Source organism: Coloeus monedula, assembly GCF_965178545.1.
Source record: "Coloeus monedula genome assembly, chromosome: 3".
Lineage (NCBI taxonomy): Eukaryota > Metazoa > Chordata > Aves > Passeriformes > Corvidae > Coloeus > Coloeus monedula.
Window position 1 is genome coordinate 1863308 of NC_138783.1, and position 18045 is coordinate 1881352.

An 18045-nucleotide genomic window follows, 5' to 3' on the forward strand; every position below is an offset into this window, starting at 1 on the left:
TGTGGTACAAAGAGCTGAAATACAATGAATACAGTGCAAAGGCTCCCAAGTTGGGCTTTTGACTTTTTATAGCCATATATACATATTTATATATGCATATAAACAGCAAAAACATGGAAAAACCAGCTTTTTAATGGTTCAGTCCTCATAAACCAAATCATATGTTGTTCAAGCTATTTTATAAAGAGACACCCAGGAGCTTTCTCTTTAGTGTTGTCACTTAAATGTAAGAAGCTGCATGAGAGAAGAGTCCTGGCAACTCAGAGGAACTTCATTCCCATCGAGAGGACTCCCAGCTACTGAAAGTCTGCTACAACTAAAGCAAGGGGGGAGGGTCAGCCTCAGGGGTCAATCACTGAGGCCTCTAGCATGAATTGCATGTGCCTTTGAGACACAAGTCTGTCTTCTGACTTCTTCAGGAGCCATTACGGGGCTTGTTTTGGTCCACAGACCTTTGGGACTTACTTGTTGAGAGCTTTTTGAAATGTTAACAAGGAGCTTGGAGCACGAGGTGTCATGGAATTGAAAATCTACAACTTCTCTAAGGAAAAGATGGCAGCAGAAAAAGAATAAACATCTGTACATGTGTGTACACATATACTCCTGTTCCATGCAAAGTCCTCTAAATAAAATCATACAAAAAATGACCAGTGCCATATATTATGTAAACTCACAAGGTGTACTTCCAACACAAATCCGAAGCATAAATTAAAAGAGAGCCAGAAAGAGAGCCAGAGACGATAGCAAAACATTTTAAATATAGAATTTGCACAATTGGTATTTTGTTAAATAAGAATAAATAAATTCATTACATCCGTTCACATACCAGTTGTAAAAACAATAAATTATTTTATTTTTTTCAGTGCTGTGTTGCTTTTTTTTTTTTTTTTAAACAGTTGTTATTAATCCACAAGATTATTCCCTCTTCCCCTTGTGATAAAACTGTTTCCACAGGAGGGCAGCTAAACTTAATTTCTTGTACAAAGTCAAACCAAAGATGCCAGGCTTTTTCCTAACGAGAATATCCTACTTGAAAAGCAGATGCTGTTAAACCCACTGATGCTCAGGGGTCCAAACTCACCTAAGGGCACTGGATGGAAGTGTGTCCCAAAGTCAGCGTGAATTTAACACTGAGATTGTTCCTGGCCGTGCCAAAAGCAGAACTCCAGGTTTCCATCCCTCGGTGCATTTCCTGAATCCAGCTGTACAACACTGGGTAGAAATGTAAACAATGATGTCACAGTGTGAGTGACACAGAATTCAGCTGAGAACAGACCTTGCACCAATTCTTCATTCATTAGGTGCATGGGACAGCTACAACTGGCACAGGCAAGATTTGGAACTGGAGTGTGATTTAGGAACACCTGAAACAGCAAGTGTTAACTTACCCTTTATCTTACACTTTTAGGCTCCTGCCTTGGTCTGTCCCCTTTGCCCCCTCATATCTTTGCTTGTGTGAATTCGCTTCATTGCTACACTGGTGACAAAAGTCACTGCAGTGGTTTGTTCTTGTATTTATTTCTACGTAAACTCTTTCCTTTTTAAAAGATACTCCTAATCTAAGGAAGCTTTGAATTTATACCCGCATATGGCACGCCTAGATAGCATCCAGAAGCTTTACTCAGCCTGCTGAATATATAATAAATTATTACCATGATGCACACACAAATACTTGCACATTTTGTCTCTATTATGACAGAACACAAATACCACTTAATGCAGCAGCTGTATGCTGAGACAAATGTTAAGTCTATGCTGAGACACATTAAATCTCCTGATTTTTCCTCTCATGATGGTTTCTATTTGTTAGGGATTTTTGGAGAGGTTCTAGGACATGTGTAATACATATATAAGCATCAAAATTAGATTACTTGAAAGGAAAAATAAGGCATTTCAAAGTGATCTTATTTTAATAGGCAGAGGAGGCATAAATGTTTACTTTCCAGCACCATGCAAATATTCTGAGCCTTGATCTCAGTTCTTAGGTTGGGATCAAGATTAGATGGGGAGTATTCCTCAAGATCCACAGTTTTGCACAGGGACTACTCCTGAACAGAAGGCCACACCATTTTTGAAAGCTGATTAATAACATTTGTTGGCAATCCATTTAACAGAGGAGGAGGCCCTGCCTTTGGTACTGTTTATTTAAAACAGGGTAAAAACCAGATCCTTCTCCAGATTTCACAGTTCTAGATGTAGCAACTCTATGCTGTTTTGAAATCATCACATGATTTTTGAGAGTTCACACAAACATGCCACAGTTGCAAAAACATGTTTGTGTCAGCCTGGAGTCAGACCTGCCCTTCTTGCTCCACACTCCCAACAAGTTTTCCCTGCTGATTTCATGCCTGGGATTTTCAGAAGAGCCTGAGGTGTTTCAGTGCTCAAGTACCACTGACTTACAGCTGAGGCTTGTCTGAAAATCCTCCTGCAGTCTCCTACTCTCATGTGTGGATGAACAAAGGAGTAAAAAATGGGGTTCTGCTTTGATCAGTGGTTTTTTACCATTTCTTTTGGTACCTGTTATCTTAGGGCCTAATTCAAAGCCTGCTGATATTGAAGAGAGTGATTTTAACAGGGTTGCTCCTGGGCCTCCACCTGCACAAGGTGCAATGCCCATCCTCAGTCACAGAACTTCCACAAGACAATAACGGGATTCAGGAACTGCTGCCAAGGAAAACTGTTACCAGCTACTGCCTGTGCTGTGGAAACAGTTTTATTGATATTGGACAAGTCCTCCACATCCTGATGTGGTTTGACTTCCTAGTGACCTCTCTTCCTCCCCAATGTGGTAGATATACAAAACGTGAATGCCTTCTATAGCTTTAAAAAAACCCCAAAACACACACAAAACACACACAAAAAAAAAAAAAAAAAAAAAAAAAAAAAAAAAGACAAATAGTTATAAACTTTTGCTGGTAAGATGAATACCAGAGTTAGACATGATGGACAAAACAGTGATAGAAATATTAACTGTTTGCTGTGTTTTTTGACCTTTATAGCCTCTTGAAAAGATGTAGGTACATTACACATTGTTAAGTTCAAGGTGGAAGCCATAGAGAAAATAACAGAGAAAGCAGCTGAACACAGCCTCAGAACATCTGAGTCAGAAGACACTTGATTACCTCACCTGTAATTTTTGGTTCTCTAACTAGTTTTCTACAAAATACAGTATGCCTTTGTTTCATGGAGAGGAGCAGCTCGAGCAGCTATTGTTCAGTGACAACAAGGACCCCAGGCTGGGACACAGCTGGAACCAGGGAGGTTTACAAGCACAGTGTACATAAACTCCTCCTGGCAGCCAACTCCTCCTTTGGTGCATGCCTGACACACACATGAGGAGGAGCTGCTGATGCTCCTGCTCTTGGAGCAATGTGGGGTTCCCTGCTCTGCAAGCTGCTGCAAGGCTCCTCCTGAGAATTTCTGGGTGGAAACACAGGATTTGTCAGAGATAATTGATATGCTGTCAGGAAATTCCTACCACAAAAACCTATTTCCTTTTGTCAAAACCAAAAGGTATCACTTTTTAAAACCAGCAGCAAGCTCTTCATTTTCCAGTAAAACATCTGTGGCCCTTTCTGAAGGATGGACCAAGTCCACAAGGGCTGCAGATATACTTTGGTCAATCATTTTGCTTATGTAGTTTGTCTTTTGATTTCTTTAATAGAAGGAAGTGATATCAAGTGATATACCAAATGAAAGATATTTACAAAACAGTATAAAATAAGCTACTGTGGGATCATGGGGATGTGTGACGTTTCCTAAGGACATACTGTAGTAGAGGTAGGTGAAAAAGGGGAGATGATTCTGTAACCTTCAAATATCCCAGGATCCTCCATTCACTAGTTTTTCTTCTTTTGCATTATTTTATTTTACATTTTTGCAGACACAGAGGGCTTATAACAACTTTAATGCTTACTTTCTTTGACATATTAAGACCACCCTACTATTATTTAAAGCAGTGCACATCTTCATTTGGTCCAAATAGGCAGATTCTGCCCATAATTAGAGACTGAACGCAAGTACATTGAAGCCTTTGCTTCTCTCTGTCTGGGCAGACCTGACACCAGTATGTCAACAATGGCTTACTCAAACCTCTTAGAAAGAAGGTCACCACCACAGGTTAGCACTTTTTCAGCAAGCACTGTTTGAATGCTGAGGGTCTCTGGGAGAGCAGGCATCCCTTGGCCAGTTTCCCGTGCCCATCCTTGCACTGGACAGTCCTGGTGTGCCAGCCCGTGTCGCACGTTCGCGAGCAGGAGAGCCAAGGCCCCGTCACCCAGCGGGGCTGCGCGGCCGCCGCAGTCACTTTGCTGCCGCCACCACTGCTGGGGACAGAGTTTGCCAGCTGCCCCTGTTTCTTTGGCACGAAGAAGCTGTAGCGCACGTCCACGGGCTGCGTGGGGTCGGTGGCCAGGATCTGCACGATCAGGATCTCCTTGGTGGCCGAGTGGCCCATGGCGTGCAGGAAATCATCCTTGTGGCTCCAGCCGCTGTAGTTCATGACGGTGCCGTTGATGTCGATGATGGTTTCCGAGGTGGAGATCATGTACTTCCCATTGACCAGGTACTCCCCGCTCTTCTTCTTCAGGGCCAGGTAGGCCGTGAACCTGCTCTGGTCCTTGCTCTTGAACTGCCGCACTTTGATGTGCGTCGCCCCTTCCGGGATCTTCACCACGTCCGTGTAGCCCTTGCTGAAGGAAGGGAAAGAAGGAAGAGTCTCACTGGCATGACACAGAATCACTGAATCAACTAGGCTGGAAGGGACCTTTAAGTCCGACCTATGGACAACAACATCTTGCTTCATTTCAGCTCAGGCCACCTGGATTTTCCCTAAGATTAATTTAACCAGGTTCCACTCTTGGCCTACTGTGTTGTTCTTTGTGTTCTCCAAGAAATTCCTACTGCACTTCTTGCAGATTGCTTCATCTTTAGCTTTAGGGACAGTCTGACGTGGGTCAGATACCAGAGGAATGAAAAATAACAGATAGCTTATAGATTTCAGCAAAGGGTGGGAGATATGAAATACGATGTGTGCGCTGCCTGCCAAGAAAAAAGATAATGAGATATGCATTGGTTACAGCTGTTTCTTGCTGTCTTTGCTATAATGATGATTAAGGAAAGCACGAGCAGAGGAACAGCTGGGTAGAGGTACCTTGGGAACATTTAAAAATAATCTTGATCACCGAGAAAAAATTTGTTTACTTTGAAATTCATAAAGCCGCAGATTAATCGTCAAGTGTCTAATAAGAGGGGCACCCAATGGCTTCATTTGTACCATCACGGAGTTCTCTACTACTTATGAAGTATCTTAACTGGGATTTAGAAAAGGAGATTAAACTCTTTTACCAAAAGTGACAAGCATTCAAAACCTGCAAGTATGCTGGAATTTATCACTATCTCAAGTATGTTATTTTAACTTTACTGATATATAGAAGAAAATCTAAAGGCTTTACACAGCTGTAAGCTACCAGATGGACTTTGGAGATGTGTTTTCATTCCTAAACCTGTGACAAAGCCATCCTTCAAGTACCTCGTATCTGAAAGGTTTAATGAGAAAAATTAAAAATACATGAAAGTGATGGCATCTCCTTTGGGATTGTTTAAAGAACAGACTGCTAATTTTGAGAACTTTTGGCTGCACAAGCAGAGACTGAACATATTACAGATGAAACATTTGTGCTGCTCCCCTGCTATTTCCAGCAGTTATGGGACAATGACTTAAGACTCCATTGATTTAGCACCTCCATAAAGCTGGAGGAATACGGTGCGAACCCAGCCTGGGGACTGCTCTACAGCACTGCACAAATATTTTTACACAACAGTTGCCAGAACAACTCAGTGCAAACATGTCATTAAAGTTACAAAATCATTTGTTCAAAACCTACAAGCAGTGCTGGAGAATTCAAGTTGTCTGCACGAAGAGCTGTAATGCTCCATGTGCACAGAGAAGCATCTGTAGCATTAATTCTCCTCTTTCCCAACTTCTGATAACTTGGCTTCATAGCTTTTTAAACAAAAAACTTAGGAAGCAAATTTCCCAGAAGATTCTGTTTTGCCTGCTTTAAAAGAAAAAAGAAGTACAAACAAATGTTGTTATGGCAATTGTCTGCAATGGGAAATACTGGTTTTGCCCTGTAAATTTAAGTTTCCTCTACGCTTAATGTACAGATTGCTAAAATTTGGTTTATAATGGACAGCAACAAGGGACCTGCCATTTTTCAGGGGAGGAAAGACAATTTTCCTACCAGCACTGCCCTTTCATACAAAACTGTAACAACAGTTTACAGACAATTAAGATTTCACTATTTTAACCGGGGGTTTATTTTAATGTCAATTACTCGCAGAGAAGAATCGCCTCAAACAACTTTTCCAGTAAAAATAAATCAGCAGTCCAAAACCCAATCAAAATCATATTAGAACACAATTTTACCCTCTAGCCAGTCTCATGACACTTAAAGGCATGATTTGAGGAGAAAGATGGTAACTCACAGGGATCATTATAATAAATCTCTCCATTTCCAAGTGTATCTATTATACAAATCTGGCCTCCCTGAAACTCGTGGAGCCCCTCTAACACTTTTCCTGGAGCTTGATTATTACTGGATCACATGAAATGTATCTCCCACTGTCATCTTCATTTAGACATCCCAGACATTCCAATATTTACAAATTGGAAAAGGTTTGGTTTATATAATTACTAATTTGGATGGAAAGCCATTCTTTTTGGCAGAGGTGTTTTGGCATCGTTAGGTGAGCAGTCATTGGTTTACCAGGATGAAGATTAGTTATGTTTATTTTTCGAATAAATTCACTCTCCAAGTCCTTTTTGACTGCTATTAATCAGTCTGTTGAAATGTACAGAAATAAAAGATCATTTCAGGAATCAGATTTCAACTTCTGGTAGCTTTCAATATGCCATGTAAGAATTTGGAAGGTATAAAACAAAATCAAGTTTATATATAAAAGATGTTTAATGCAGTCACTGACTCTGAGTAGAAATCGTGAACTAAAAGTTTCTATGCATAGATCAGTCCTTTGAGACTGTGGCATCTGTATAAACGATGATGAAAAATCCCCATTTTTCTACGAATCTTAAGAATTGAGGAGGAAAAAAAATTAGTTCAGACAGAAAGGACTTGAGGTTGTTCTATTAGTACTGCCCCCACAATGGGGTGAGAGAAAACCATGGCAGCAGCTCCTTTTATTTTACTAGTATTAAGTTTTATTACAGTGAAAAGGTGAACTCTGACAGAAAAATGGCTCATGGATAACTGCTCTAAATATTTCGACTTTAAAATATCCATCTGGAGATTGATATTATGCCAATGGACATGAAGGGATATGAAGGCATATGAAGGGATATAGTCACGCTTAAGCCCAAGATATTTCTGGTATCTCATCTGTTTACCTGATCTCCACACATACTCAGCAGTGGGAAAAGGTAATTTTAGGGTATAACCTCTCTCAGCTATTAAGGAAGCTGTTTACTGCTGCCTGCTTCTCTCCACCACTTATACAAGGAATGTGTGTCACAAAATCAGGCGGGGTGTCCTCAGTGTCACTCAAAAGAGATGAGATGAAAAAACATTGCTAATGCAGCAACAAGTGGGAAAGGCAAAATTTCAGAGATGCAGGTAATTCTGATCCAAACAACTCTGATTCACTCCTGTCCCTTTTTCTCTGTCCTCTAGGAACCACAGTCCATCTGGCACAGCAAGATCTGCAAGTGGCACGAGTTGCTGTGCCTTATTCCTGTTGATGCTCACCTGCATCACTGGCGCTTTGTGTCAGAAATGAGCTGGGTGCAGTGTTTTGCCAGTTGATGCTTTGCCAATTTCAGGGTAATGCTAAGAGCCAGCTGCACACATCTGGAAACTGCAATAATCTACAGGCAATGTGGTTTTTTCCCCACGTGAAAGCAAATTGCGTTCTGAGACAGAAAGCAAGCAGCACGTGGCAGAGTTACTATTTGCACAACAAGATGCATTTACTACTGAGATCAGTACCTCTTTTTGGTGAAGGTTCCCATGACTTTAGTGCAGCTGGAGTTGTCTCCTCCACACACCCCACACTTGTCATACTGGAGCTTGGATCCGATGATCCCGTCACAGCCCGTTCGGATGCACTTCCCTCGGACACAAACTGAGTTGCTGTAGGGTCGACACTCCGTGCCATCAGTGACCTGAGCAAGCAAATAAAACTTGGTTCAAACTGCCACAGAAATTTGCCTTTTTGGATCCACCTGGCAAAACCCAGTTCCTTATTTAAGTCACCAACTCAGAGCAGGTCACCTCCCCTGACAGACAAGACTGATCTTCTCCCATGTTCTTGGCACAAATCAGAAGAAATTTAGCAAAAGGACAAAAGCAAGGACAGATAACTTTCAGTTTGGATTGCATCTGATAGAAGCAACCACAAGTCACATCTCTACTACTTGGCTAATTATGCCATATTAATTGCTTCTGTAAGAGTTACTCCGGACTCCTTAAACATAGTTCAGGGTTTGACTTATTCTTTTCTCCTAGTACTCTTTCTCCTCCAGAAACCCCAGAATGACAGAAAATTCCAGGCAGAAACTCCTCTATCCACTCCTGAAAACAAACTAGTGCAGAGAGGCCCATATTCTTCATGAATTCACATACTGAGATGTGGAAAAACTTCTCTCATCTTAGAAGCCAGTTCTGGCCCTACTGTACAACTACTGGATTGGACCATTAAATCTAATCACACAGTTAAATCTTTGAATCATATGATTAACTTCTTTTCCCTGGTGGTAGAGAAAGATTTCTAAAATATGGGACACTTCTAAAGTGGAGCATGAAACCCTGACTGGAGCTGCCATTACCTTCTGAGAAAATACCACGTAATAGCCGGTTCCTTTGGCTCGGCAGGTGAGCTTGCAGACGTCTCCAGGCAGTACTCCAGCATACTTGGGGACCCATTCCACAAAAGTCTTGACACCCTTTGCATCAGACTGATAGCCATTCCTTGCTTCACACTGCTCTTGTCGGAAGGATTTAGCTGTGGAATTATTCACATCATCAGTGGCTATTTCAGACCACGCTGCAAATATCATTATGTCCATCTATTATTCCGATTTCTTTCCTACATCATTTTTAAGTTATGTCACGCCACTTCTTTACTTAGAACTGGCCTTCCAATCCCTCTACTGTTTTAGCTTGGAAATCTCCCCATGGCATAACAAGCACTAAAGGTCTAAAGTTTGCATTATGTTTCATTTTAGAGGACTGACTTTTTTTTGCTCAAGCATCCTTTCTCTACCACGTCCAGGGCGAGGTGTGGGTGAAGAATTAGGATATTGTACTAATGCTGAATGTCTTGCCTTGATAAATCCATTTTGGGGAGGCTACAGTGGGCCTTTGCTGTGTGGTTTCAGGCAGACAATCAGTATTCAGTGTCTGCGAAGGGAGGGCTGGAGCAGGAGGGCACTCACCGTTGGCAGGGCAGGGCGTGACGTTGCAGGAGCGGTAGATGGCCCTCTTGCCCGTGCAGTACCTCCCGTTGTTCCTGGGGGCTGGGTTGTTGCAGTGACGATAGGCAAACTGAACTCCCCCCCCACAGGTACGGGAGCACTGTCCCCAGGGTCCCCAGGACCCCCAGTTGCCATGGCTTGAAGCCTGAAAAACACACGAACAGTGGGAGGTGAGTGAGTGCGTCATCCAAGTGCGAATGGAGTCCTTACATCTCAAAGTCACTGCTAATGCTTTCCTCAACTGAAGGCAATTCCTTGGCCATTTTATCAGGGATAACAGGTCTTAGGAACCTTCCTTCTCCCAGCAGAGTTAATTTCTTTTATTTGCACACTGATGACATCTCATTGGCACTGTGGGTGCAAAGGCAATACCGGGCCTTGCTCTGCACAGCCGCCTTCAGCCTCTCCACAGAACACACTCACATTTTCATGTGCTGCTCTCTTATTTTTTGCTATTCCTACCAAAAAGGCCCCTTAAACTGGCTCCAAGGAGTTCAGCTCCCAGAACATACCCGTAGTGCTAATCTGAGATGAATTAAATCCAGCTATTGTGATGTGTAGGCATTGCCTGGAATTACTGGCAAGAGGTGGAATTGTCAACTCTGCTGCATTGGCTACAGTATTGCAATATCATGTAGAAGTATATAAATCCATGAAAAAGGGTATAGAAATCCATTTTAAAAGGGTGTTATAAAGGCTGTAGCTTGATTTGAAAGGCTCCCATAGTTTGCAAATATTTTCACAAAGCTCTACAAGTCTGTGGATCTTCTGTGGGTGTAACAGAAGGGGCTACAGTCTACCCAGTGAATTTAGAAGTATCTGAACTGTGCAGCTGACAGCTCTCATGAGCCTGGGGACTCTGCAGAGGTATAAAGTAGACAGAGGTTCTCTGTCACTGGAAGCATAAACTTCTCTGCTCCAAAGATTATATTCTGGATTAATTTAATCTGCCTTTTTCTTCATTAGAATTAGGGCCCTGGGGCCTTTCAGATGAGGGCTGTAAATTAAATTTAGAGATGTAATTTGTCTTGCATTCCATGGCCAAGAAGCCCTGATAACTGATTTACTGAATGGGCAAATCACCTCCTCTAAAAGGACGTTCCCAGTTTTCCAGGAATGAAGGCTCTCCTTAAAGAAGAAAATACATTTCCTGAACCTCAGCAGCATTTTTCCTACACCCTCACCAACAACACCCCAATTATGTGCTAAAAAAACAAGGCAGCTTTCAATCTGGCTTCCACACAGCCCATTTCACTCCCACAAAAATCAGCACCTCTGAGGGATCACCTTTCAGAACTCCCCCTGGGGTCACGGCCGCTAACTTACTGAGTAGTATTTCTTCTTGGTTTTGTCCACGCATTTCCCCTGGAGGCAGATCCTCCCCTTGCCGCAGGGGGTGCCCTCGACGGCGGGCAGCTTCTTGGTGAGGCAGACCATCTGTCCCTGGCGCACCACGGCGCACCAGAGGCGGGAGCACACGTCCATGCCGGGGCACACGGTGTACTCGGCGCCGAACGCCAGCTTGCACTGCCGGATGGCGTCGTACGTCTGCCCCGGCAGCTCCTCGGGGCCCACGATGTGCTTCCTGGGCTGGTCCAGCAGGCAGTTCCCTAGAAGAGAAGGCCAAGCTGTTGTTTACTCAGTTATTTACTGCTATTTCCCAGTTTTCTCCACAGTGCTGCAAAGTTGTTCGGGTGACAGAGAACTTCCTTCGAAGGATGGTGACATGAAGGCTGTGAGGTGACACCAGATTTTGCATGAGGTCAGACTGCTGCCACTGTGTTCTCACCCCACTGTTGAGCTGCCTGTTCCCACCCTGAGGTGTAAATGAGTTTTACCCAGGTCCTTTTGGCATTTCAATCCTCTGTGCAAGACTCAGAACACATTCTGAGCTATTTATTGGTTTGTGATTTAAGGACTGAGCAAGACTCACGTAAGCAAGACTCAAAGTAAGCAGAGTTGTCATTTGAGTTTTAAATCAGGATGTCAGAAATGGTAAAGCTTCTAAAGGAATGCCAAAAATATCAAAAAACACAGACTTGTAGCCAATGAGGCCAAAAAACCCAAACAAAACAGAACAAAAAATAAAGAATTCTCCCAGGCCAAAGGAAAAATATAAGCTGCATATCAAAACTAATGTTGGCATTAAAGCTGGATTGGACTTTACTTCTAAGGAATGATACTTGGCTGCTTGTCCACAAGTTTGAAAAGGGCTATCAATTTAATACAGAAAACCATAAATAACAGGAAGAAAAAACTGCATGAATGTAAAGATTTGTATGTGTTTTAAGGTCTGCAGTGCTCAAGATTTGTCTGGAATGCTCTAAAAATGAGAATTCCCATTTATGTTCTAGCTATCTTCTGATAGCTGTTTGTTTTACTATTGAAAACCTCACTTGTTGACATGCAGAACTATTATTCAGTGTAACCTCTTTCACACTTCATGAAGGGGATATGTGGTCTGGGCAAGCTTCACTCATCCTCGGCCAAAATAACTCACCACAATTTACCTCACTTTGGAATCCACACCAGTGTTCTTCACTTGCATCATGGCTGAAAAAAGCCTATCTATAAAACCCTCACTATTTACACAAAATGGAATAGAATTTCAAGCTATGGCAGGGATTTAAGCAAACCAAATACCCCATTTCTCAATAGCTTGAGTGCTCCTTCCAAAACACACACTTACTGCAACTGTTCTTCTGTCCTTCTAAAGACTAATGCCAATTAGCCAAATTAGCCAAAAATTCTTTCTGCGTGATGACTTGCAACCAAAAACTCTCAGTCTTGTTAAACCTGTTCCATTTGCTGACCCTGATTTACCCTAGCCTTATATTTAATCTGGATTATGCTGAATTTTTAATGCAGACAAGGTGTGCCAATGCTAGATGTCATGAGATAAAGATAATTAAAGGTACCCTGAGTTGCTGTAGTATAAAATATGAGAGACATGACGAGGAGTGAGGAAGCACCTATCTTTTTCCTGGAGTTTCTGGACATAATTTGCAGAAGTTCTGGCAAAAATACACTTTGTAAAAAGTACGTAACAGTGGAAATCCTCCTTTATATTCCTTGTGAGGGTGGAGGAAGCCACTGAAATGTGAGGGCAGTGATGGGAAGGCTGTAGAATGTCAATGTTTAGTTTATATACTGCTCTTGTACCTACACTGAAGTTTATCAAACTCCCAAGTAGGGCTGTTATTCAGTATTTTAAAACATCATATTAACACTTGATTTTGGCTGGAAACAAAAAATTAGAGAAAAAAGAAAGAAAAGTCTCATCCTTGCATATACTCATCTGTCAATCATTTCAGTTAAAACCCATTCATATGTGAATAACAAACAGGTTTCACAAGCTTGCACAGCACATACAGCATTCTTGCCCCTCCAGAACACAGGGGAAGGAGATCCAAACCTCTCCTTTACTGAGGAAAGGTGTCTAATTTCTACAAAGCCAGGTGCTCCCGCTGATCTCACACGATAAATTCAGAACTGAAGACAGGGAAGACCCCAAAGGATTTCCCATGGGAAAAACCCCCGTATTTATATGGGTAGACTGTAGCAGTGTCTGTGTTTGGACAGGCTGCAATGAAGTGAGGTGTTTTTGCCACCAGCTGGTCCAACCTCCTGCTTGTCATGGTCAGAAAGGACAGAGTGGGCCCCTGGCTGGGAGGGCAGGCAGGGCTTCCATTCACTGCGTTACATTTCAACATCCAGAGCATGTACGTACTGCTATTCCCATTTTTTTTGTCCTGGGCACCAAAGAACATCTTTGTGCCCTGGAATAGAGCAACATTGTTGGCTGATGACAGTGCTAATTAAGCCATCTCATTATCTCTCTCAATGCTATGTGTAATGTATCTTGGGGGGGAAGAAAAAAAAAGGCGGAACAAGATCTGTGCAGGAAGCAGATAAGCAGGATATAAATTAATTAAAATACAAACAGTCCTTGTTCCAGGTTGCACAGAGCACTGGGACTGAACACAGTCGGTCCCAAGCAACCATCCCACAGCCTGGTGGTTGGCATGACAATAAAGGCAATTAGTACCTTTGGAAAGGCTTTGCTAAAAGCAGATGGATATAAATGTCACTCTCCTCTGGACACGAACTGAGCCTTTTCTTCCTAAATGTCAAACTGTTGTCTGGGGTCATCTCATGAGTGTAAAACAAATGGTGATATCATGACAGAGCTGTTTATTGTTCTCAGAGCAGGCCCCAGGAGACAGAGAATCAGCACCTTGATCCTCCCCAGCCCCCTGGCTGACCTTGGACGAGACATTTCTGTTGGGATTTATTCAGCTGACTTCATGTAATGCTGGTGTCTGCAGTGCACTCAGCTGTCAGGTGTTTCCCTACTGAGAAAAATGAGTTTATGGTGTCATTCAGCATCACCCATGCACCCAGTGCTGCTGAGGCCATTGACTGTCAAATCAAGTCTCCAAATCACTTGAAGTCAAATCATGGACTTCCATTTCTACCTCATGGATGGCGTTTGTGTTCTGTTAGGACAGATGTGTGATTTAAAATAAATAGCTGGAAAATTGTAAATTTCTACAGAAAAGAAGAGTGTTACTTAAAAAAGGTCTCTGAAGGGGTGATCCATCAAGAAAAGAGACTCCGTAAACATTTTGTATTTGAAATCACACCAATAGCATCAGTAATAAAATTAATTCCCAGAGGACTATGGACCTCTATGATGAGAGGTTCAAATTTTCTATTAATAATTGAGTCATACCAGTAACTCCTGAAGACTATACACCTGAGTGATAACTACTCATGAACTGAGGAGAAAACAGTTCAGAGTTCCTTACACTCTCTGAGAGGTCATTCATGGATGGTGGGAGAGTTACCTCAGGAACTCAAAAGGGAAAGTTCTGTTCATTTGTGGAAACTAATTTGGTAATATTAAATCAATGCCAGAGCAATATGGACCATAAAACAGGACAGTATAGATTAATGGATCTAATAAAATTGAGAGAAGAAATTAAGTCATTCAGAGAAAAATGTTTCAGAGAGCACTGAAATCAGCCGACAAAATATTTGAAAGCAAACCTTGACATTCAGCAGACACACCATACTTTTTATCCATAAGCATTTTGGTTACCACAACAACTTGATCTATTCACTCAATTATGTCATTTTTATCTCAGCATTTTGGAATTTGAGTGGTTTGTTTAATAACTGCAGTTGCTTTGGGAGCACAAGGAAGACTTTAAAATTCATTAAAGAGTGAAGATTATGCTTTTTTATTTCTACTTTCGGAAAATGGAATTTTTGTACTTATTCCCCAAGGGGTAAATGTCATATTAAGCAAATAAGCTGCCATAAAATGTTCTTATTAAAAAATATAGATTCACTGTAAAAAGTACCATGTAGCTGACACAAGGAGTGATAACACATACCATGGCCATCATCAAAGAATTCTGTGATAGTTGCTGAAGTGCACTTGGACCAGGGTTTTGAAGCATCAATGCTGGTCAGAATGGAAGACATCAGGCGCTTGTCTTCCATGGAGCCAAAGTTCTCCTCACAGAACTTGGAGTCATCATGGGAAAGCCCAAGCAAGTGCCCTGCGGAAATGAAGCAAATAAATAACATTCTATGACTATCCAGAGTTGACCAGCTGGAGCTTACAGTCATGTGGAGGAAGGGGACTGTACTCATTTGTATTTATCAACAATTGGCTTCTTACTGTTTTTCCAAATCATCTTCAGCAAGAAAAACTTTGTGAAGACGTTCTGCAACTGTCTAGAAAGGTGCTGCGTCTTTTTTAAGAGGTAAAAATAAAAGCATTTATGATGCAGCTAAACAAATGGTAAAAGAATGAATGGGAATAAAGCTGCAGAGAGCTCAAGCCTGAACTTAACACTCAAAAAAAAAAAAAAGTCAAACCTAAGCCAGAAGTTGATTAGTAAGATATGCAGGGCTAAACTAAGAGTGCTATAACAACAGGGACAAGATCACCCATCAAGGCCACTACAGAAAAAAAGCCTGATGCCCTGAAAGGAACACATTCTGCAAGATTTGGCCTTTTTCTTTTTTTCAGGCATTTTTCTTTGGCAATACTTTCTACGTAAGGCCGATAATGCTGTTCTGGTGCACTCAGACACGGCTGACTGTCAGGAGGTACATGTCAAGCTTCAATCTGACACAGAACTACATAAAGACTTGCTCTGAAGAGATGACAACAGCTTTGTTTCATTTCAGAGAAATGCTGGTATTGAGTAAAACAATTCACTGCTAAGATTATTATTTCAAACGGATGGATTCCTCTGACAGAGTAACCAAATAATCAGTGCATCACTTACAACCTACAAAGCAAATTCTCTGGAAGTGGGCTGAGGGTTTAATACATTGTATTTACATTGTATTTACTGATCCAAGACTGCTCACAGTTGTAGAAATTACCTCACTGCAGAATGTTTGTGAAATAAGGCAATGAGGGTCTCTCAGTGGAAAAGGATTTTCATTTCTGAGTCACTACCTTGGTATTGAACAGCTCTGGGTGAATGAAAAAAGCTGGAGCATTGATCCAAAGAGTTTGGCTGAGTAACATCCCATGGCACTCAGCACTGGTTCAGAGTGGGATATGAATGATAGTTGGGTGCACACCAGAAACTCGAGGATGTAATTTTTCGGAGTGCTCAGCATTTTATAGCACCATTCAGAACTACCCAGAACTCTGTGGCATGAAGCTTTCAGTCTTTTAGGGCAGAATCCCAGTTTGCCACAGCCTCTGGTACCACTCTGCAGCACTTCACCCATGTAAGACGCACTTTTGCTCTCTGCACAAATCCCTTCTTGCATAACTGTCCTTCACCCTTCAGAACTGCCCATTTTACGTGAAGGACATCCATGTAAGTGCACAATTAAACACTTAACACAGTGCACATATTCACAGGCCTGTTAATGCTTCTGCAACTTGGGCAGCTCTTGAGTTTCTCTCCTACCTATGACATCTTTCTTTTTTCTCCTCAAGGAGCCAAATAATAAAATATGCTTTGGATATGAGGAAGCTTGCAGGCAAATTTCAAGCTCTTCACTTGGAGCAGAGAGACTGAGGATTTCTTCATAACACTGTTGCAATTTAGTCTCCCTCCTCAGAAAAAGGCTGGCCAGCCTCTGTGGAGAAGTTCAGAGTAAATAAATAAAATGAAATGCTTCTCAGGCCATTGTTCAGCACAGAACATTTCATCCCAAATACTTTGGCAAAAGCAGAGGAACCTCAAACAGGGTCATCTCCTGGAAAGTGTCAGGCTACTGAATTCACCTTTAATGAGAGAGTAGCATAACTTCTATGCTTTACAGTGATAAATGGGGTGAGCTGAGGACACACCTCATTAGCAGCGTCTACTTTGTCATATTAAATCAGGCCATTGTTCCAGTGTATGACGAGAACTAAGTCACTTACTTGGCAGACTTCAGCCTTTTGGAGGAGAAGCTTCCCAAAGGATTTGTGAATCTCCCTTGTTATGTTTAAAATTTTCAGAAATAATTTTAAAAAGCCATCATGACAAGGATGCAGTAAGTAGCATATAATTTCCAAAATACATAATTCTGATTGTCAGTATTTGAGCTTCTAAATTAGCCACCAGTGATGTTAGTGAGGATAATAGCATTAAATATATGGATTTTAGCTCTCCATACTGATTTGCCAGTTAACTTTTTATGCATGCTTACAAACACCGTGAATGCAACTCTCAAAGGATTTTATGGAGCTAAAATTCCTAATTCTTACCACAACCTAAATTTTTCCCTGTCCTAACTTTGCCTTTTAAGACACTCTGACCAGACTTAGAAGTGATTAAAGCATATGACAAACTCCCAATGATGCTGAAACCTGGCTTTGCATTTCATTAAAAAAAATCAAAATTCAAAATATCACAGGGCTTTGTAATCTCTAAGTACTGCCTGGCTAAGTTTTGTTCTTTTTAGCACAGAAGTGAGAGCAGCAAAGTCCTTCAACACCTGTGCCCTTCATCCTTTTGCACCCAAAAATTAAGGATGGGACACTTCCCTTCCTATTTCAAGAAGTCTCTCCCCACCACACCTCACATGCATGACCGTGCTGGTGTTATTACATGATATTAGGGTGGTTTCTGGCATTTTCTGGTGGGGTGCTTCCCTTCCAAAGTGGAAAGGCTGATCCTTCAAGTGACCCTGTATGGAAGCAGAGCTCTGGAGAAAGCTCTGGACAGAAGCAAAGACTCGAGGAATACAAATCTTACGAAGAAGGCTTTTAAAAACAATGACAATTTTAGCCCCACCCCATTTTGTATGACTCTGAATGTCAAACCAGGCTGTTGAAGAAAAAGAAAAGGCTCCCAGCAGCTGTGTGAAATGATGACTGATTGAGAATGGGTTCGTAGATCATCTGCTGTTTTCTACTTAATGAAGCATCTTACTGGTGCTGACAGTTCCCACTGAGTGAAAATGACATAATATAATTTTACCAGCAGGATGGTGTTTAGTTAAGTTATGCTGTAGGAATGCACGAAATGGTGAAGGAAACAGATGGAGAGGAGGCAGGGTTTGCCCTCTTGTAGCCA

General features: G+C 41.7%; 1 protein-coding gene across 1 annotated transcript in view; it reads right to left on the bottom strand.

Moving 5' to 3' along the window:
- Nucleotides 1-2937: 2937 nt before the first annotated feature.
- The window catches only part of ADAMTS5 (ADAM metallopeptidase with thrombospondin type 1 motif 5), a gene marked incomplete at its 5' end in the record, with an annotated part of 34340 nt that continues 19232 nt past the window's right edge, over nt 2938-18045 (bottom strand). The window contains 6 exons of the mRNA XM_082279014.1: nt 2938-4694; nt 8010-8185; nt 8849-9024; nt 9458-9641; nt 10823-11106; nt 14899-15066. Of these exons, the coding sequence (XP_082135140.1) occupies nt 4124-4694; nt 8010-8185; nt 8849-9024; nt 9458-9641; nt 10823-11106; nt 14899-15066 (1559 nt within the window). The 3' untranslated portion in view covers nt 2938-4123. The remainder of the gene's footprint in view (nt 4695-8009; nt 8186-8848; nt 9025-9457; nt 9642-10822; nt 11107-14898; nt 15067-18045) is intronic.